We start from the raw sequence: 21,422 nt of genomic DNA, 5'->3' as shown, positions 1-21,422 counted from the left end.
CCTAATGCTATCAAATTGGCACAAAGGCAAAATTGTGGGCAGAGAGGGACAAGTGCAACCCAGCTGGCTCAGCACAAGACCCCAGGAAGAGGCCTCTCCTCTGCACTTCCACCCAGCCAGCTGGGCCCCAGCATGAGGCAAATTCAGGTTGGAAAAGGAACACAGATGTGTTTTTTTGCCAGCAGGGGAAAAATTAAATCGGTGGCAGGCAAGCAAAGAGTTTGGATTTTTTTTTCAAAAAAGAAACCTACAATAACAACATTTTATTTTAAATAAGCTTTTCATGCCTTTGACATCTAATCTAATGCTTGTTCCAACATAAAGCTCTAGAACCATAAAGTTAGTCTTTGAGAAGAGGGGTAGCACACTGGATCACAAGAGATTCTTTGAGGTGTTCCTTTAATGGCTTCTGCCCCCACCCCCACCCCCAATGTGCCTCTGGGGCAATAAGGTATGGGGCAATAGGGCAATAGTATGACACTGAGGCATTCTCAAGCTATTGCCTCTTGGAGAAAGGATATATGAATATGGGCTGGAGAGATGGAACTGGGCTTAAGGTACTTGCTTTGCATGTGGACAACCCCACTTTGATGCCTGGCACTACCAGAAGGGACCCTTGAGCAGTGTAGCCCTGAGCACCATGTGTATGAATTCCCATCTATTCCCCCCACCAAAAAAAGATTCTTGAAAACTATCACATGGTTTCACTAAAAGCAAGTGAGCTGTGTGAAAAGTATAAATAAATACACCTAAGATCTCTCTCTATGGCAAAGGAGAGAAGGAGAATGGAGCTGGAGGCAGAAGCAGCTGTCCTATTGGGAGAAGGCTCAACAGGGATTCATTTGACACCCTACAGCTCTGTCTTCTCTTCGGGTGCTCTGAAAGGACAAAGGAATCCAGTACTTTGGGATGCCAGTGGGGGAGGGGACAAACCTAGGGAGCCACAGTTCACTCCAGCATCCCAGACAACAGGGAATGAATGTGAATCTACTGGTATGCAGAAGCAAGAGTACAGGATGATAGTTCTGGGGTCCTAGGCAAGGAGTACAGTTAGGTTTTTGCTTTCATATCACCAGAAAAAGCTAACGGCATATTTAGAGAATTCTGTAATCCACTAGGCAGATTACTACTATAAGACATTGGCTTTCATGTCCAGTGCACATTAGAATCATCTGGGATGCTTTAAAATCCTATATATTGGTACCAGAGAACTAGCACGGTGGGGAAAGCACTTTCTTTGCATGCAGCCCACACAGAATCCATCGCCGGCATTGCATAGTTCCCCCAAGCTCAGCCAGGAGTGATCCCTGAGCAGAATCAGGACTTAGCCCTGAGCACAGTCTGATTGTGGGCCAAAAACCAAACTACCCCTCCCCAAAATACACCTATATAGACTCAACTCTCCCTGAAGTTTCCTCACTACACTCCAGTTTAATCAGTTTGCAAAAGGGGCAGAGATTGCTCAACTGCAGACCCAGGTTCAATCATTGCCACTTAGACCTCTGAGCATTGAAGGGTGAGACACTCAGTAGACTCTGAACATTACTAGGTATAACCCAACATAGCACTGTCCTGTAGCACTGTCCTACCATTTTTCATCGATTTGCTTGAGTGGGCACCAGTAATGTTTCCATTGTGAGACTTGTTACTGTTTTGGCATATAGAATACGCCATGGTGAGCATTCCAGGCATTGCTGTGCAAGCGGGATACTCTCAGTAGCTTGCTGGGCTCTCTGAGAGGGACGGAGGAATCGAACCCAGGTCGGCCGCATGCAAGGCAAACACCCTACCCACTGTGCTATCACTCCAGCGATAAACTCCAACATAAAATAATTTAAGTGGTCTGGCAGGGTTTTTTTTATTTTGGGGTCACACCCAGTGATGCACAAGTGTTACTCCTGGCTCATGCATTCAGGAATTACCCCTGGCGATGCTTGGGGGACCATATCGGATGCTGGGAATCAAACCCGGGTTGGCCGCATGCGAGGCAAATGCCCTACCTGCTGTGCTATTGCTCCAGTCCTCTCTGGCAGTTGTTTTTGAATCTCCACATGTGATTCTCTCCTCTCTATCCCCCACTCTGATTCTCATGTGTAGTAACTGCTGAGAGCTACTGCTCTGAATAAACTTCATTTTGGAGCTAGAGATGTGCCTTAAGTGGTAGAGCACATACCTTGCATGTGTGAGGCCCTGGGTTTGATACCTGGTTCCATCTGTCCTCTGCATCTCCTCTCATTGCTGGGTGTAGCCTGGTGGTCCCACACACTACTAGAAGTCCCCTTCTTATTCATTGCCAGAAATGGCTTATCCAGGGGTTGGGGTGATAGTACAGTGGGTAGGGTGCTTCCCTTATGCACAGTTAACCTAGGTTTGATTTCTGGCATCCCATATAGTTCCTTGAACACCACCAGAAGTGATCCCTATGTGAAGAGCCAGAAGTAAGCTCTGAACACTGCTGGATACAGCCCTAAAACAAAGCAAACAAAGCTTGAGTACAAACGTCACTTAAAAAAACAGTCTCACCAAACCTTTGAAGAAATGGGATGGACTGAGTATGGCTTCTAATTTCCAGGTTCCATTTTAAGGAAATGCAGTATTTTTTCATTGTACCCATTAACCCGTTTTATGAAATCCTGATCTGTGGTGTTGGCTGCTTTCCCTGGAACCCCCCAACAGGTGCTCTCCAGTCAGCCATGTGATGTCTACTGCTGACAGTACAGTTGGGAGAAGGGCACTTATGTGCCTGTGCAACTGCCTCCGGCATAACAGACATTAAACTACTGAGCCCAGGGAAACCAGTAATACTAGTAGTAGGACTGTTTTCCCTGGGCTCAATGAGGACTTTTTCAGACCTTCTCCTCCCAAATTGATCCCACTGTCTGCATGTTTGTAGAGACACTGCTTAGTAACCATAGCCATTACTGGTGCTGACAATAAGTGCCTCCAGGGAACTTCCTGAATCCCTAGCAAGAATTAATCTCATTCTTTCTGGTACTCTCGAATGTGCTTGCTATCTACCGTTCCCATGGTACCTCTTTTTGCATGCTTCCTGTTAGCTCATTTCTTTCTTTCCTACAAATCAGTATGCTTTTTTGGGGGGATGGGGTCACCTGACTATGCTGAAGACTTACTCCTAGCTCTGTGCTCAGCAATCAGTCCTGGAGATGCTCAGGGAACCATATATGGTGCTGTGCATGGAACCCAGGTTGGCCATGTGCAAGACATGTGCCTCATCCTCTGTACTCTTTCTCTAATCAGCATGACTCTTGAGGGCAAAGAGCCATGCTTATTTCTGTTTCTTTTTCGATCTCTTTATTTCCCACTGGGTTTAGCATGCTTCTTGGCAGTGGGAACATTGTACTCAAGGACTGTCAAACAGAAATGTGGTTTTGGGCTGGAAGAACAATACAGTGGATAGCATACTTACCTTGCATGTAGCCAACCTAGTTTCAATCCTGGGCACCACATATGCTCCCGGAACACTGCCAGGACTAATCTCTGAGTGCAGAGCCAGGAGTAAACCCTGAGCACAGTTGGGGTGGTCTCTAAACCAAAATCAAACAAAACCAAAGACGAAACCCAGAAACGTGGTTCTCTCTTTTTGGCTTCAACCTTCCTCTTTCCCTCCCACCACTGTATCACTGTTATGGTTGATTTATCAGAGAAATAAAAGAATACCACCCAATTTATTTCATAGGGCACTGTATTATAATGAGTGATGCACAGAGCAGGCATCTCTGATTCCAGATGCTTCTCGCTTCACGCAAATTGGGTAGGAACAGACTTATCAATTAAATCATGTCTTTAATGCATGTGAATGAGAGTTTCCTTGTTGAAGGAGCCTCATAGAGGCTTATCTTCCTGTTGCACCTATAATGAACACCAACTAAATGGCATAAATAATACATGCCTATTTTCACCTGAGTTCTGGAGCTCAGAAATCTGACACAAGTTTCACTGGGCTACAATAAAAGGTCAGCAGGGCTGTCTCTTCTGGAAGCTTAAGAGGGGAGTGGGTTACATGGCCTTTCCCAAGTTCTTGAGCCTTTCTACATCTTGGCTCATGGCCCCTTCCTTCACCTTCAATGGTCAGCAAGGTCAGTTGAGTCCTTCATTATATATCTTCAAAGACCTTTACTTCTGTTTTCATTTAGAACTTGTGATTTGCCCAGGCCTACCTGGAAAATACAAGCTATGTCACTCTAATTTATTTCATTGTTTTAGTTTTCAGTTTCCTGGGCCACACCTGGCAGTGCTCTGGGACTATTCTTGACTCTATGTCTAGGTATCATTCTTGGTGCTGCTCAGGGGGCCACTTGTGGTGCCAGGAATTTGAACTAAAAACAGCCACATGCAATGGTACTTCACCTCCTGTACTATCTCTCTCATACTAACCTTTCTCCACTATTTTATTATTATTATCATCATTAATATTATTATTTTGGATATTGGGCCTCAGCTGGTGGTGCTCAGGGGTTACTCATAGCATGCTCAGGGCACCATATGGGATGCCAGGAATCAAACCTGGGTTAGCCATGTGCAAGGCAAGCACCCTACTCATTGTACTGTTGCTCTGGCACATGGCCTATTTTAAACTTAGCTCTATTGTAAACTTAACTTCCTGCATATAAAAGAGCATATCCATAGCATGGATATCTTTGGGAGGTCATTATTCTGCCTACCCCATAAGAGGATTTTTTTTGTTTTCGCTTTTGTGCCACACCCGGCGGTATTCAGGGTTTACTCCTGGCTCTGTACTCAGGAATCACTCTAGACGGGCTTAGGGGACAATATGGATTGCTGGGTATAGAACCAACGTCGGCTGCATGCAAGGGAACCAATTTACCCATTGTACTATCTCTCTATCCCTGAGAAATCTTTTTACAAAGTAGAAAACACTCTAATATAAAGTGAACAATGCTGATTTTTATGTCCTTTTCTGGGGGTCACACCTGGCTTTGCTTAGTGCTTACTTCTGGTTCTACACTCCAGGATCACTCCTGGCAGACTCTGGGTACCATATAGACTGCCAGGTATCAAACTCGGGTCAATTGCAGGCACATATCTCATCTACTGTACTATCTCTCTGGCCCTATTAAGTAGTTTTATTAAGTAAATGTGAAAGAGGAGAGAGGAGTCCCATACTGGAAGGCAAACGCTGCAACCTAAATGGGATGCAGGTAACTCCAGAATGGAGTGTCCTCCTAGTTGGTTTCTTTTTACTTTACTTTTGGTGCCACGCCCAGCAGTGCTCAGGGATTACTCCCGATTCTATGCTCAGGGGTCACTCCTGGAAAGCTCAGAGTACCACATGGGGTCCTGGGCATTGAACAACAGTCAACTGCATGCAAGTCAAGAGCCTTACCCACTGTACTATCTGGCCCTAATCCATACGCATTTTATCAATTATCTCATACAACTGGAACTACCTTACATAATTGGAACTGCTAAACCCTTTATGGTGGTATCAGCAGGTCCTAGTTCCCTCTAAGTGAAGTGCGGCCTTCTCCAGCCCTCTCTAGTCACCAATATGAGCTCCCCTAAAGTCATTTTTCACCTTTCTACCCATGATTTGTACTCTCTACATGCTGTGCACCTAACACCATTCTTTTGTGCATGCACGATAAAGGCAGTAGGCCAGAAGGGTCAGAGATAATAAGACCTGGGCATTTGCATGAGAGGAACATGTTGTTTATGGGATAAGTACTTATACTCAATGAAACTTTAAATTTCAGATTCACTCTTTCTCATACCTTTTAGCAGGGTTGCGCCATCCCTAGGGGTGCTCAGGGGTTATTCTTGGCTCTGTGCTCAAAAGTCACTCCTGGCAGTGCTCCCGGGGACTATATATGGTGCCAAGGCCAAAAACATGCAAGGCATGAACCTTAACCCCTGTACTATCTTTCTGTTCTTTATATTCACTCTTCTTTATTGGAGGGGACACATCCAGTAGTACTAACCTAACCCTGAACTAAAGGATTACCCTTGATGGTACTCAGGGTATCACATAGAGCGCTTGGAATCAAACCAGAGTCAGCTACAAGGGACTGAACCAATGCAAAGCAAGTGCCTTTAACCCCTGTCCAGGCTCTGTGACCCTCAGATTCATTCCTCTTTCACTAGCACCACTGTCCTTCCTGCTCAGACCCTGACCTTATCACTTCCCCTCTGCATGTCTCCCCTCCTTGCCTCCCTGGCATTACACTAGCCTTGTTCCCATCCCCCTCACACACTGTTCCAAGACAGTTTTCATTCTATTATTCCTCTGCTCAAAAATCTTCAGTGGATTCTCACTATTCTATCATATTGAATCTAAATTCCTCGCAGTGGTCTCTGAAGCTTTTTGCTTGCTTATTTAGCCCACCCCCGATCTTTCTAATCTCTTTTCTCCTTATTTTCTTCTCCAGTCAAGCAACTATGCTTATCGACCTGCACATATGGCTTGCTTATTTCCGTGCATGCTCTCTGCCTGTGAACACATCCCACATCTCTCTGCTAATCCATGCCTATCACTTCAAGATTCAGCATAACACGTCCGTTTGTACGAAGCCAATTTTGGTTAACCCCTTCCTGTTATTTTCCCTATGTTCCACACTGTATTTATCTGCATTTTTAAAAACTTCTTATTAATTCTCCTTCATTGCTGCTTTGTTTTTAAAAAAAATAAGAGAGCTTAATTTTTGAGTACATACTATGTCAGGCACTGTGCAAAGACATTTACATATATTTCCTTATTTAATCTCGCAACACAACCTTTTGAGATACACTCCATTTGGCAGTTAAGGAAATCAGGGTTCAGAGAGGATAAGTCACTTTTGCAAGTCAAAAACCTGAGAGTGCAGTGGTAGATCTGTGATCTGAACCTGGTCTGATTCCAGAGCTCCATACAGGTTCTGATGCTGTGTTCATCAGATATTTTTGCAGGTCAGGAGATTGAATCCAGGGCCTCCTACATACAAGTCAAGCGCCTGACCACTAAGCCATATACCTGATCCCATTTATGTCATGTTATTAAATGTGAATGTGAATCTATGAGTCTAGTCTCCCCAGTATGTTTAGACCCTTTAAAGCAGCAGTCATACTCACAACCATGGTCTGATGACTCCTATACACAATAGTCCTCACCCAGGCAATTTCCTCTGTGCCCCTTTTGAACCTCTGATCCCAGAGCTGTAAGTCAAACCTGGTTTACAACAAAATCACTTGGGGGAAATAAAAAACAAATCAGTCCTGAGCTCATACTCCCCTGTTCCCAAATAATAAGGTGACAGTCTCTGAAAAAAGGACCCAAGCATCTGTATCTTTTCAAAGCTCTCAAGGAAATTAGATTGTGCAGTCAGTGTTGTGCATCCTTTGTAGAACACTGGCAGAGACTTAGGTGGAGAGTTGTTTTTGTTTTCAGTACTTTTCATATTCAGGAAACCACATTTCTACCACATGTCTTTCCTCCCTGTTCCCTATCAGTTTGGCTTATTACCCAACAATATCTGAGGAAGGCAGTGGCCATTGGTTGAAGAAGTGTCCACCAGCCTATTATACATCAGCTCCAGGCAGGTTCCTCAGCCAATGGGATTCCAGTAACTCACAGGTGGACAGATTAACATATTAAAGCTTTACAGCTTTCACAGAGACAAAAATAAAGTAAATAATTAGCTCTTTTAGAAATAGCAAACACTCCACCTCTTAATCTGCTAACAATGTCTCCCTGTGGGAAATCCTTTAAGAAAGGAAAGTTGTACCTCCTCTAACAGCTTCTGCCAGCTGGTGGGCAGGCCTGCCTACCCACGCTGGTCACTGAATATTCGAACAGGAGGGTCATAGAGGAAGTAGCTGACCATGGGTGCAGACTGCACAGGCAAAAGATGCTTGCCAGTTTGAAGAGGTTGATTTGTGGCAAAGATACTAAGGTTCTGGAAGAGCTTAGTTCTGGGAGGTGAAATGAATTCTAGGCTCTGCCTTCTCTCCCTTCGTGTGACTGCTCTGTTTGGTTCCCACATGTCTATACACTTCCTGCTCCAGTTGATGTGTATATATTCCTTTAGTTTCTGTGGAAGTTAGGCAGGACTTAGAGTGGCCAGAATCTTTAGGACTGGTCCACCACCCTCGGTATTCTACCAAGAATACAATTTCCTCTTCCGTGTTGTAACTCAAGAAGGCCTGGGTAGCCCTATTATTTCCAGTTCCCTTGTCCTCTGCTGAAGGGTTCTTATGGGTTAATCAGATACTTTCTAGATTTCCTTAGCATGGGAGGGGGTGCTAGGGGTGGGGCTTAATGTGTGGTCAGCATAGCAGTCCTAGACAGTTGAGAAAGGAAAGAAAAAAATTAGTGCAAAGGGGCCCAGGATGTGAACTACTTCAGAACCACTGAAACCCACAGAAGATGTTCAAACCCTCTCAAGTTTATGTCTTCCTTTGTTTCCCAGACCTGTTCCTGGAGAGACATAGCCTCTCAAAGCTGGGCTTACCTTGGCATCCATGATGCTAGTTTCTACCCGGGCCACACCCTGGTTCTCCCGGAACAGCTGGATCTTGCTGATCTTGCTGAACTCAGACAGCACAGTGGTGAGGTTCGTTTTGAGGTCAATAACATGGCTGATGCCGTGACGGGGTCCCACTAGGAGAGTGGTGGCCGACTCTTTCTCATCCTGGTGCCCACACATGGCCGCATCCAGAGGCAGAAGGGTGGAGGAAGTGGAAGCAGTGGCAGGAAGAGAAAAGGGACATTAGGAAACAGGCAATGGGTGTGGTTCGGCTGAGATGTCTGGGAACATCTGAGGTTCAGTGCCAGGGGTAGGAACACAACCATGAGGGGGGAATGTTTTAAGAGCACCAGACCTGGTGGAGGGCCCTGGATCATCAGCATAGATGAACACATGAACACCTGAGCCTTCACAGCTGTGGGGAGGGGTGCGTGTGAAGTGGGAAGCAGAAGATGTGGCCCCAACATGACCGTGAAGCAGACAAGGTTGGTTTCAATACCTGTGAAGTGCCATCTTCCCACTAAACCTCAGGAACTCTTGGTTTGCTGCCACAGGCCTTTCAAGGCCTTTGTCTGGGGGTAGGCCTGAACCGGTGGCATCCAGAATGTGATTCTGACCAACAAACCCTGGCAGTGACTCAAGCATTCATTTCTCACCCAGTGTCAAAACCTACATAGGCAAAGTCACCTTACCTAAAGTTGCTAAGGGGTTGATTTGGTCTTTAATTGGGAAGATCTTCTTCCTTAAGAAGATTCTGGTGCTTTTGGGGCTGGAGCAATAGCACAGCGGGTAGGGCGTTTGCCTTGCACGCGGCCAACCCGGCTTCGATTCCTAGCACCCCATATGGTCTCCCGAGTACTGCCAGGAGTGATTCCTGATTGCACGAGCCAGGAGTAACCCCTGTGCATCGCCGGGTGTGACCCAAAAAGTAAAAACAAACAAAAAAAAGATTCTGGTGCTTTAATAGGTACTACAGAGTCAGAGAGATAGTTCAAAGGAGTGCAGCATATGCTTGAGACCTCAAATTTGATCCCTAGGCCCACATGGTCACTGGCCCCAGCACTGCTGGATGTAACCACAGTGGCCCTGAGAACCATTAGAGGATATCTATATTTTAATTTATTGTTTGGGACCACACCTAGCTGTGCTGAAGGTTTACTCCTGGCTCTTTGATCAGGGATCACTCATGGTGGGGCTTGGGGTACCATATGGGGTTCTGAGAATTGAAACTGGGTCAGCTGTTTGCATGGCTACTCACTGTAGTATTGCTCTGACCCCTATGGCCCTGGCTCCAAAGAGGATCTCTATTTAAAAAAACAGGTCTGGAAAGACAGTAGAGGGGTTAAAATGCTTGTCTTGCACATTATTGACCTGGGTTGGATCCATAGTACCTCATAGGGTGCCCTGAGCACAGAGCCAGGAGTAATCCCTAAGCACTACTGAGTATGTTCACCCAAATAAACAACAACCCTCCTCCACAAAACAGGCACTACAGCAGTCGTACCAAAAGAATGGCTTCTAAGAATTTCAGCAGTGAGGGCTGTAGTGCACGCTTTGCAAGTAGTAGGTAAAGGTTGGATCCCTGGTACTGCATGGTCACCCAAGCACCACCAGGAGTGACCCCCAAGCACAGAGCTGGATGTAGTCACTGAGTATCACTGGGTGTGGCTCGCAACCCTAAACCAAAACATCCTCAAAAAAAGAGAGAGGTGGATGGAAGGATAGTACAGAAGTAGAAGCACATGCTAGGCATAATCGAATCAAATGGACTTGACTTCTTGTATGACATGGTCCCCTGAATATCTCCGTGTGCAGCTCTAGAGCCCCCTAGCACCACTGGGAACTAAAAAACCCAAGGAACACCACATTCTTGGGTCCTTGTATTGAAAAGCCAGTCCAGTTGTTTGAGAATCAACACGAGAGGTCCTCTGGCCTCCTGAGCACTACTTAGGAGGCTTAAAAATGTTTAAAAAATAATTTCAGGACAGGCAAGAGGTGTGCTGGTGCTGAGAGAGGTGTCAGGGAACTTTCAGGGATCCTCACATCCTAGTATATACATGTTTACCTATGAGTCTGACTAACTGGTTTCCATTAAGTGGTCCTGACAGGCTGCACAGTGACATTGTGTCTTGAGCCCCCTGCTGCCCATTCCCAAGCATTAGCATCACCAGAGGAACCTCTTCCATCTGTGACAAACACTTTGATAAGTGGCTGTCTATCAGTGAAGTCCATGACCATAGCAGCATGCCCTCCACCAGCACGACAAGCACTGCCATCCAGGCAGCAAGGAGATTTGAATTTCCTTTTGGCCTCACTCGGGTAAACCGCCTGTGTCAGGGTCTTGGGACCAGTTGGGCCCTTCTCCAGGGGTATTGCTGAAGGGGGAAGGGAGAGGGGGTGTGCAAAGCAGGGGCTCTGAGGGCACAGGGAAGAACAGGAAGCAGAGACCAAATTCCTATCCACTCCCAATGACTTTATATGCCTTGTTAACTAGGGTGTCACCATTTTTAAAATGGTGTGAGGAAATCCAAAGAATCATATTCTGTGACACATGAAAACCTGAGCTTCACATTTCAGTGTTCATGAATAAAAAGATATTAGAATGCAGTCAAGCTTGTTGGTTGAAACACTGTTTTCTTGTAGCTTTTATGCTACATTAGGTGTGCTTCAGGGTTGCTGCAGAGACCCATGTGGCTCACCTGCCAGGCTTATAAAATTTATTATCTGGCCCTTGATGGAAAAAAGTTTGCATAGCTTTGAAATAGTGGAAAGGGGGGTGTTACAAATGGTAGGGGAGGGACTTTGAAGGCAAATCCTACCAGAGGCAGACCCATAACACCACAGAAGGTGAGAGGGAGAAAAGGAGGAAGTGGAGGGGAGGACTGTAGGAATGATTGTTGGCCAAGAATGATAACCTACCTCTACTGTAAACCACAACACCCAAAAGGGGGGAGAGAGAGAGAGCAAAAGGGAATGCTTTGCCACAGAGGTGGGGTAGGGTGGGGGGAGGACAGGGTGGTATGGTGGTGGGAAGGATGCTGGGACCATTGGTGGTGGAGAATGGGCATTGGTGAAGGGATGGGCACTCGACCATTGTATGACTGAAATGCAAGCACGAAAATTTGTAAGTCTGTAACTGTACCTCATGGTGATTCACTAATAATTTTTTTTTATAAAAAGAATGATAACCTAAAGTGGTCCCTCCCGACCTCACCCCTTATCAAGGATAACTGCTCACAAAGCATCCCTTCCCAGCAACACCCCCCCCCAACACACATACACACTGCCCTCACTGACCAGGCCCACAGTGTTGAACAAAACGCCTGTGAAGGTTGGAAGTTCATTCAGAATTCGAAGATACTGGAGCTTTGCCTGAGTCGAGGAGCCCTGTGGAAACAATGTACCCGGAACAATGAGATACTGGAGGTACATGGGAAAGCAAACCTGTGTGCTCAGGAAGGAATTTCAGCACGGGAGACAGACATTACTTAGAACAGTCAGCAAACCACACTGTAGGGGTGTGAGGAAGTTCTGGTCAGGCTGGGGCAAAGAACTGCAAGAAGGTTCTAACTTGAACAGCACTTCCCTGGAGTATTCCCTCTGGCCTTGTAAACCTTCCTCTGACTTTCTGATTTTATTAAGTCTCCAACTTATTTCTTTTGTTCTTGGGAGAATCCTAACACCTTTCCCCATTTCTGACACTCGAGGTCAGCCATACTTCTCTCTGTTAGCCACAAAGACACAGGTCATCCCAGCAGGGGTTCCTACATTAAATCTCAAGCTCCTACATTCCCAAGTCTGCTCTTCCTCTGGATTCCCCTCGTGGATGGGGCTCTGTGAGGGATACCGCCATTCTCGGGGCATTTGTGTTGGAACCCTGTGAGTCACCCTGGACTCCTCCCTCCATCCTCTGCCCTCAGGGAAACCATCTTGATTCTGCTTCCTAACTCACTTCCCCACCTACCCACCTTGCCTCTTCAGCCCCATGGCATTGCCTCAATGTTCTCACTTGTGCCGAGGTGACAATCAGGTGACCTTTGACCGTGGCACTACTTTGCCTCACCCCCTCCACACTGCTATTAGAGGGAGTTTCCTAAAATGTCAGTTGAATCACTTCCACTGCCTGTTTTAACCCTTCAGTGGTGCCTGATTGCCAGAAGATGAAGCATAAATTACCATGCCTTGAAGCAGCACGACAAAAAATCTCAGATTCTCCATGAGTTGGCCTCATCTTTTGCCCCCACCACTTCTCAGGCATGTGCCTTGCATTCTCTGTCACTCTTGTTTCTTCCCACATGGCATGTTGTCTCAGAATTCTGGGCCTTTGCCCAGATGATTCTCCTGGACGGGCAGTCTTCCTACGTCCCAATTCTCTAAACAAACTCCCGTCTCTCCTTCAGGACTCAGCTCTGGAATCCACTACGTGGACTTCGGGCCTTTTGCACCATCCTTGGGGATATGTGGGCCATCCCTCCTTGGTGCTGCCACAGTGTCCACATTTTTTACATAGTGTTGAAACTGACTATGGCTTCCCCGCTTGTCTGGGGCTGGGTCTAAGGGCAGAAAACCATGCCTCCTTTGTCTTTGCATCGCCCAGCCTGAGCCCTGCAGGAGCCTCAAAACATGTTGGCTGAAGAGATGATAGGGATCTGGGATGTTCTCCACTGGGATGAAAACAATCTGATTATGTATGCACAAGCAAGGTAGAAAGGGCTGAAGTCTCTGGGGAAATTTGCAACTTCAAACAGAAGCAAGTTGGTGATGCCAGAAATCTGGTAGGGGTGGAATATATGGGGGCGACTATGTCTTGTATCTACAGCTGCTGGCACATTCTAGTGTCTCTCACCGCCCTCCTGCCTCCCTGACAGGAAGCAAAAGCAGGCTGAGCCACTCCAGTCAAAGAGGGGTGTGCAAGGTTGGGGAAGGGGCAGGGAGCAGGGCTCCTTCAGAGGGCAAAGGCATACTGAGTCCTGAAGGTTCAGAGGAGCACATCAGGGGCCCGAGTCAGTGCAATGCTACCCAGAGATCCATACTCCAGGTCGGACTTTGTCCCAGTGGTTGGGCTTTTACCTCCCAGTACTCTCCATCTTGGATTGATAACACCCAAGATTAATTTGACAGAGCAGTTATTTCCACAGTAAACCTTGGCCTCTCTGGGGTCTCGTGCTTTCTGTATAGCAGATTATCTAATTAAATCAGCTAAAGTGATATAGAGGGAAAATTTTCTTTTTCTGCATTTTGGCCCTTCTGCTTAAGGACCCTGGGCTCATTCAATAACTGACCACTCAGTGACTTAGGAAGGCTCAGGCTTAGGGGTAAAACACTTCCCTCTAATAACCTCTCATATATTTTCTGAATGTATACTTGGATCAATAAACATTGGGCATTGCCAGAAGATGATTCTGGGAAACCACCCAAGAGCCATCTCCACATGACCACTAGTCATGAACAGAATGCCCAGTAAACTGCTCTGGGTACCTTGGTGCCGCTGGAGGGATGTGTTTGGTGGGCTTTCAGTTGTTGAGAGAGAGATTTCCGGAAGCTCTTTTCTTTGATGCCCTGCAGGAGTGAGGGAGGAAGAAAGGGTTCTAGGCCCCACTCCTTCCTAAAAGCAAAAAAAGAAGTCAGAAATTAATTCAAAGTGGATCTTGAGATCTGACCAGAAAACTCTAAACTACATTGAGGAAAATGTAGTCACAACTCTCAGGATTTGGAACTCAAAGGTGTCTTCAAGGATCTGATACCACTGGCAAAGGTAACAAAATTAAAAATTAACAAATGGGACTACAAACACATTAAAGAGTTTCTGCATGGTGAAACAAAACAAAACAAACAAAAAACCAGCATGGGCTAAAACTAAAAAACAGCTAACTGAATGGGAAAATAATATTTCCAGTCATGTGTTCATCAGATAAAGGTTTGATAACCAGGATATATAAAATATTTACAAAGATCAAGAAAAAAATTTTAAAACCCTATCAACAAGTGGGGAGAGGAACAGACACTTCTTTCTCAGAGAAAGACAGGTGGGTGGCCAGTAGGCTCATGGAAAAATGCTCAGCATCACTTATCATCAGAGAAATACAAATCAAGACAAAAATGAGATACTATCTCACACCAGTGAGAATGGCACATATCAAAAATAATAGGAACGATCTCTGTTGGCAGGGATGTGGTGAAAAAGGAACTCTTATCCACTGCTGGTGGGAGTGTTGTCTGCTACAACCCTTGTGGAAAACAGTATGGAGAGTTCACAGTAAACTTAGAATTGAACTTCCATACTACCCAGCCATTCCACTTTTGGCTACCCCTGGGACATAAAAACACTCTCTCAAAAGGACACATGAATACCATTATTCATTGCAGCACCTAGAATAATAGCTAAGATATGCAATCAACATAGGTGGCCAATGATAGATGAATGGATTATGAGGATATGGTAAATTTATTCACACACAATGGAATACTATGCAGCTGCAAAGAAATATAAAATCACGCAATTTGCTGCAACTTGGTTGAAACTGTATGATACCATGTTGAGTGGAGTAAGCCAGAAAAAGAAAGACAAATAGGATAATCTCACTTATCTGTGGAATACGGATTACTGGATGATAAAACATATTGTAGTAAAATGGGGATGCTTAGATTTTCTGCGACCCCAGCATTTAGAGAAGAGATAGAGAAGGTAAAATCAAGTGTGGAAGAAGAGAACAAGAAGTAATGGGTTAACAGGCACCAGCGATTCAGTTATACCAATTATATGAGTGAGAGGTATAGCCATATTCCTGAAACACAGACTCAACAGAACTGAAAACATGACATCTAAGCAGCAACATGAAACTCTGTAATGTGACTGTCAAGTTGACAGGTGGGAGTGGAATGGGGATTGGAGTAGGGAGGGAATCTGTCAACAGTAGTGGAGGGAAGTTGACACTGGTAGAGGAATTGGTGTTAAATTATTGTATGTCAAAAGCACAACTATCAGTAACTTTGTAAATCATGGCTCTTTAATAAAAATTAACAACAAAAATATTAGTAAACAAGACAATGTGGGACAGAGAAAAGAAGATGATTAAACAGAAATTGAATCTGGTAGGCAAAGATGGTGAATTAAAGCCTGGGACATGGATCAAGAGGGAGGGAGGCAGGAAAGGAACATTGGCCAGGTTCCCTAGAAGAAGCCAGAACTGCACGGCATCGTGGTCTAACTACCTCTGTGAGGAACTGAAGTTCTTACAGCAATCCCAGGCCTAGAATCTTGAAACGATGCCCATACAACAAATATTGAAACTTTTCCCTATTGAGCTCTTTGCAATCCCACTTACTCCCCCACCCTGAAGGGCCCAGTCACAACTCACTCCACATTCTTGAGTGAGATCCTCTGACTAGGTCGAGTAGCAGAGACAGTGATATAGATGTGGAGGGCAGCAAGGCCCAGAAGCATCTCCGGCTTGGGGTCCATTCCAAAGCGTTCTCGGATAACATCATTCCGACTCTGTAAGAGAGGTCAGCCCAAATGCATCAGTTAAAGGAGATGTTTCCTTTCCACTCTCCAAGCATCCTCTCTACCCTCTCTATGTCTGGAAGTCTTCCTAGATCAAAGGGAAGAGAAAGGTTCTGTCTCAGAAGAAGAGACAAGAGAGACATCAAAGGCAATATTGAGTCTCAAAAAATCAACTGCTTCTTTTAGCAAATACTGGTTCCTTAGTGAAAGGTTCACACAATAGCAAGACACAGTGAACAAAAGTGAGACATAGTATGTAGTTCCCTGTTCTGTTTTTCCTTCTCATCTTTTATCACGGGTGTATGCTCAATCCTATCTACACAGAACTCCTTTACTAGTTCAGATGAAAACATAGGAACAGAGATATAAGGAGGGGCTCTTCATAGGACACTGACTTGGAAGCCCAAGGTTAAAGATGAGGCAGACATACAGTTTCTTGGGGTCTGAAGGTCAAAAATGGTGGTGAGGAAGTCTTCCCCTATGCAATCTTAGATATCTTCCTATAGGTAGCCTAACAAGGAATTATTGGCTAAAGGTATGATTGTCTCCAAACATCTCAGTTATCAATGATTAAGCCCCGGTTTTACCAGTTGTCCATTTTATTGAGGTAGTATTAGGATGAGCTAAGAGATTAGTGTGCCTGATCACATCACCATAGCATAGGACATAGTGAAAGGGAATACTTCATCAGTGATAATCTACATAGGAAAAAAATCCGTGTAGTCTAAAAAATCAAAACTACTAGAACTAATGAGTTAGCAAGATTGCAGGATATACAATCAAGAAACAAAAATCAATTTTATTTCTACATGCTCGACATAATCAGAAATCAAAACCCAAACAGTTCATTCTAAAGTGTTTTGAAATCCTTTGTGTAAATTGGTTCAAATCTGTAAATGACCAATCTACTGAAAATTGAAAAAAGTGCTGCTGAGAAAAATTAGAGACCTAAATAAATGTAGACACACACTGTGTGCGGGGGTTGGGAGACTCAATATTATAAGATGTCAACACTACCAAAATAATTGTCTAGATTTAACACAATTCCAATTATAATGATAGCATATTTGTGGGAGAAATTGTCAAACTAATTCAAAATTCACAAGGCAATGCAAATGACCCAGAGTCACCGACACAGCTCTGAAAAAGAAGAGAAAGTTGAAGACAAACACTTCTTGATTTTAAGATTTATTACAAAGCTGCCATAATCAAAAGACTATGATGTTGGTACAAAAACAAGATAAGTTGTTCCATGGACTAGAAAAGAGAAAGAGAAGAAATGGACCCACACATATGTAAACAACTGTTTTTGTAGGTACTGGGTATTGAACCTAGGGCCTCACACATGTTAGACATAAGCTCTTCTCTGAGTCCACATTTTTGGTCCTTTCAGACAATTGATTTTTGACAAAGGTGCAAAAGAAGTTTGGTATAGAAAGGACAGTCTTTTCAAAAATGGTGTTGAGACTGGTTATGTGACTCAAGTAATAGGGTACATGCCTTTCACACATGAGGACCTGAGTTTGATCTAGGCAACATATGGTCCTTGAACACTGCTGGATATGACCCCTTTAACATCACTGTCACTGTCACTGTCATCCCGTTGCTCATCAATTTGTTCGAGCGGGCACCAGTAACGTCTCTCATTGAGAGACTTATTGTTACTGTTTTTAGCATATCCAATACGCACGGGTAGCTTGCCAGGCTCTGCCGTGCGGGCTCCATACTGTCAGTAGCTTTTCGGGCTCTCCGAGAGGGCTGGAGGAATTCTGAACATGGGTCGGCCAAGTGAAAGGCTAAAGTCCAACTACTGTGCTATCGCTCCAGCCCACCCCTTTAACATAATACAAAAAATAATAAAAATAACTTAAAAAGATGGGCTGGAGTGATAGAGCAGTGGGTAGGGTGTTCGCCTTGCACGTGGCCGACCCAGGTTCGATTCCTTCGCCCCTCTCGGAGAGCCTGGCAAGCTATAAAGAGCATCTCGCCCCCAATGGCAGAGCCTGGCAAGCTACCCGTGGCGTATTCGATATGCCAAAAATAGTAACAAGTATCATAATGGAGACGTTAGAGCAAATTGGTGCGCAACGGGATGGCAGTGATACAGTGACAGTGGCAGAGCAACTGGCTAGCCATATGCAAAAACAAACAAAACCCTAAATAGCCAGAACAGCCTACCTGCCCATAACTTATACCATTAACAAAAGTTAACTAAAAATAGATCCGAGATCTAAACATAAAACCTAGGGATAAAATTTTTAGGAAAAAACTCTTTGAGACTTCAGGTTAGGCAAATGTTTCTTAGATGAAGCAAAATCATGGCTTATAAAATAACTAACTGATGCATCAGAGAGACAGCATAGCAGGTAGGGCACTTAACTTCCATGTTCTTGACTGGGGTTCAATCCTTAGAACCACACACTGTCCCCTAAATCCTGGAGGGCAGATCCAGGAGTAAGCCCTGAGCACTTTGAGATGTAGCCAGAAAACCAAAAACCAAACATTCGAAACCCAAAACAACTGACAAACTGGACTTCATGAAAAGTCAAGCTTTTTCTTTGTGAAAGACACTTTTCCAAACTCATTAGCAGACAATTCTAATTAAAAAGTGGGCAAAATAGGGACTAGAGTGATAGCATAGCCAGTAGGGCGTTTGCCTTGCAGGCAGGCGACCCATGTTTGATTCCCAGCACCCTATATGGTCCCCTGAGTGCCACCAGGAGTGATTCCTTAGTGCATGAGCCAGGAGTAACCCCTGTGCAACGCCATGTGTGATCCAAAAAGCAAAAATATATATATATTTGAATGTATACTTCATCAAAAAAGATGTATGTTGGTGCTGGAATGATAATACAGTAGGTAGGGTGTCTTGCCTTCCATGCGGCTAACCCGGATTCAATCCCCAACATCCCATATGGTCCCTTGAGCCAGCCAGGAGTGATTTCTGGGCCAGGAATAATCCCTTAGCATCGCAAAGTGAGGCCCAAAAACAAAACAGAAAGATGTATGTTGACAAGTAAGTATTTGAAAAGATGCTCAATCACCAGGAAATGCAAGTGAAACTGCAATGAGATACCATTGCACACTATTAGAGTGAATACATAAAAATACACAGACAAGACCAAATACTGATAAGTTTGTGGAGAAGCTGAAGCTCTCATATATAGCTGGTAGTAGTACAGTAATTTGGAAAAAAAAGTATTGGGGTTTCTCCAATAAATTGAAGAATTTAATGTTGTAGTAGCCAACATCTTGAAATGGCTTGGATATCCCAAAGAACTAAAATGCTAAACAATTTTGGTATACCTGTACCATGGAATGCTAGTAAACAATAAAAGGAATGCATTTTTGTGGTGATACTAATAGGATACTGAAAATTTGGAAGTTCCTAAGAAAAGATGGTTAGCATATTTATTGTGAAGGTCAATACAAAATGTATACAAATGTCAACAATTATGCTGTACAACTAAAAACTAAAATAATGTCTTATGTTGATTATAATTAAATTTACAAAAAAAGGGCAAGAACTATTGCTACAACATGGATGGATCTTAAAACCCATATGCTGAGTGAGACAAGCCAAACCAAACTAAGTGTACTTCCTGTTTCATTTTGCTTATATTAAAGACTAAACTAGAATATAAAAATAATCTATAATAACAGGTTAGTGGTTGCTTAGGCATGGGGGAAGATTTATAAAGGGGCCCAAGGAAATGTTTGTTCTTTTTCTTGTTGTTTGTTTTGGCCCAAGGAAACTTTTGGGGGTGTTGTACAGGTTTAAGTTCTTAATTATGTTCCTGTTTTCATGGGTATAAAGGTATGTCAAAACTTACGAAATTGTAAAGTTTTTTTATGTGTCCAACTGCCCTCAATAAAGCATTTCAACATTAAAGAAAAGAAATGTAGCTGAAATCCACATTGTCATATGGGAGAGAGAGGGTGGATATGGTTTTGTCACCAAATTAAAAATATTTTAAACAATATGAGTCTCAGAAGCTTAAAAGAAGTTTAGAGTAAACCAAATGAAAAGAAGGCTTATATAATTCATAGGAGAACAACAAGTTACTGACCCGTAGAGGACTGGTAACGGAACTGGTGGGTGTCTGAGGAATGTTTTTATCTTTGTGGGTTGTCAGAAAAGAAAGGACAACCACAATGGTTCACAATATATCTGCAGGTGTCACCAGCTGAGACAGTTAGATTTTAAGGGGATTCCCCCTGCTTACTGAGAGCTCTGTCTATCCTATGGGCAGACCTAAAACTCAAGATAACCCACGCAAATATCATTTCCCAAAACCCATCCCATTACTTGTTTGTATTCTCTAACATGGGGAACAATACCACATACTCAGTGAGTCCTATTTACTTGTGCAAATAGATATGGGCTATAGTGACCCAGCACAGCTTTTGTTCACCTCCCAGTTGCCCGCACCTGAGCACAGTGTCTGGTTCAAAGGAGAGAAATCAGTAAATGTTTTGGTTTGTTTGTTTATTTGTTAGTTTTTTGTCCACAATCAGAAGCACTCAGGAATTATTCCTGGCAGTGCTTGGAGGACCATATGGGATGCCAGGGATCAAACCTGGGTTGGCTGTGTGCAAGGCAAACAGCCTACCCTCTGTATTATCACTCAATCACACCAGCGAATGTTTTGGGATGAAATGAATTGGGAATTAGCTTCCTACTAGAGCTAGGCATTGTGGTTTGGTCCCCTTCCTGCTACCCAAATGTACTTATTAGACCTGGGGCTCCTCTGAAGGTGCCAATTACTGGGGTGGCTGGCATCTGAAAATGAATGAAATCGCCTGGACAGACAGACAGAACTTTGAAGCATGGTCAACACAGATCACCAGGTTAATATACCTGGCCAGAGCTGACAACAGTAGCAGAAAATAAAAGGGCCTTCAGAGCTACCGAGAGCTAGAAAACTAACAAGAAACTGCACTGAGATGGTAGAACAGCCTGCTTATGTGTTTGTCCATTGTTCTGTTTGTGTAACCCCAAGCCAGACTCTACCTGAATGTAAAGGTACTCGAAAGCAGCAGGATCCCGACGCAGCAACTCCACGGGGTCTTTGGGAAAGAAGCTTATTCTGAAGAGGCATTTCATTCCATGGTAGTGTGTGCGCTGTACCACCTGAATCCCAGGGACAGGGAGGAAAACGGATGTGGAATCAATGGCTGGAGGATGGGAGCCAGTTTGGTGGCTCTTCAAAGTAGTACTTGGGGCAATGCTAGGGGGTTCTTTCCTACTCTCCAGCTGGGCTTGCTTCCTATCGTTCTTAGAGGTAAGTGAGTAGGAGCCAGTTGTTTCTTCCTCTTTGGGCCCAAGGAGACTAGAGTTTTCAAATCACCTGTACAGGACCTGGTCTTTACAGGACAATTGAACAAAAGATTCAAGACAGGAGGTAGAAGAGAGGGATCCTGGGATTTCTCTGACC

At 44.3% G+C, this 21,422-nt stretch overlaps 1 protein-coding gene across 6 annotated transcripts in view; it reads right to left on the bottom strand.

Moving 5' to 3' along the window:
- The window catches only part of FRMPD3 (FERM and PDZ domain containing 3), a 160,371-nt gene that overhangs the window by 22,784 nt on the left and 116,165 nt on the right, over positions 1-21,422 (bottom strand). For all 6 annotated transcript variants that reach the window (XM_055122217.1, XM_055122214.1, XM_055122219.1 and 3 more), the window contains 5 exons: positions 20,999-21,118; positions 15,839-15,975; positions 13,959-14,085; positions 11,778-11,867; positions 8,466-8,645 (listed from right to left, as the gene is read on the bottom strand). In XM_055122217.1, the coding sequence (XP_054978192.1) occupies positions 8,466-8,645; positions 11,778-11,867; positions 13,959-14,085; positions 15,839-15,975; positions 20,999-21,118 (654 nt within the window). The remainder of the gene's footprint in view (positions 1-8,465; positions 8,646-11,777; positions 11,868-13,958; positions 14,086-15,838; positions 15,976-20,998; positions 21,119-21,422) is intronic.

The sequence above is a fragment of the Sorex araneus genome, chromosome X (assembly GCF_027595985.1).
Source record: "Sorex araneus isolate mSorAra2 chromosome X, mSorAra2.pri, whole genome shotgun sequence".
NCBI classification, from domain to species: domain Eukaryota; kingdom Metazoa; phylum Chordata; class Mammalia; order Eulipotyphla; family Soricidae; genus Sorex; species Sorex araneus.
This window is presented reverse-complemented; position numbering and strand designations above follow the sequence as displayed.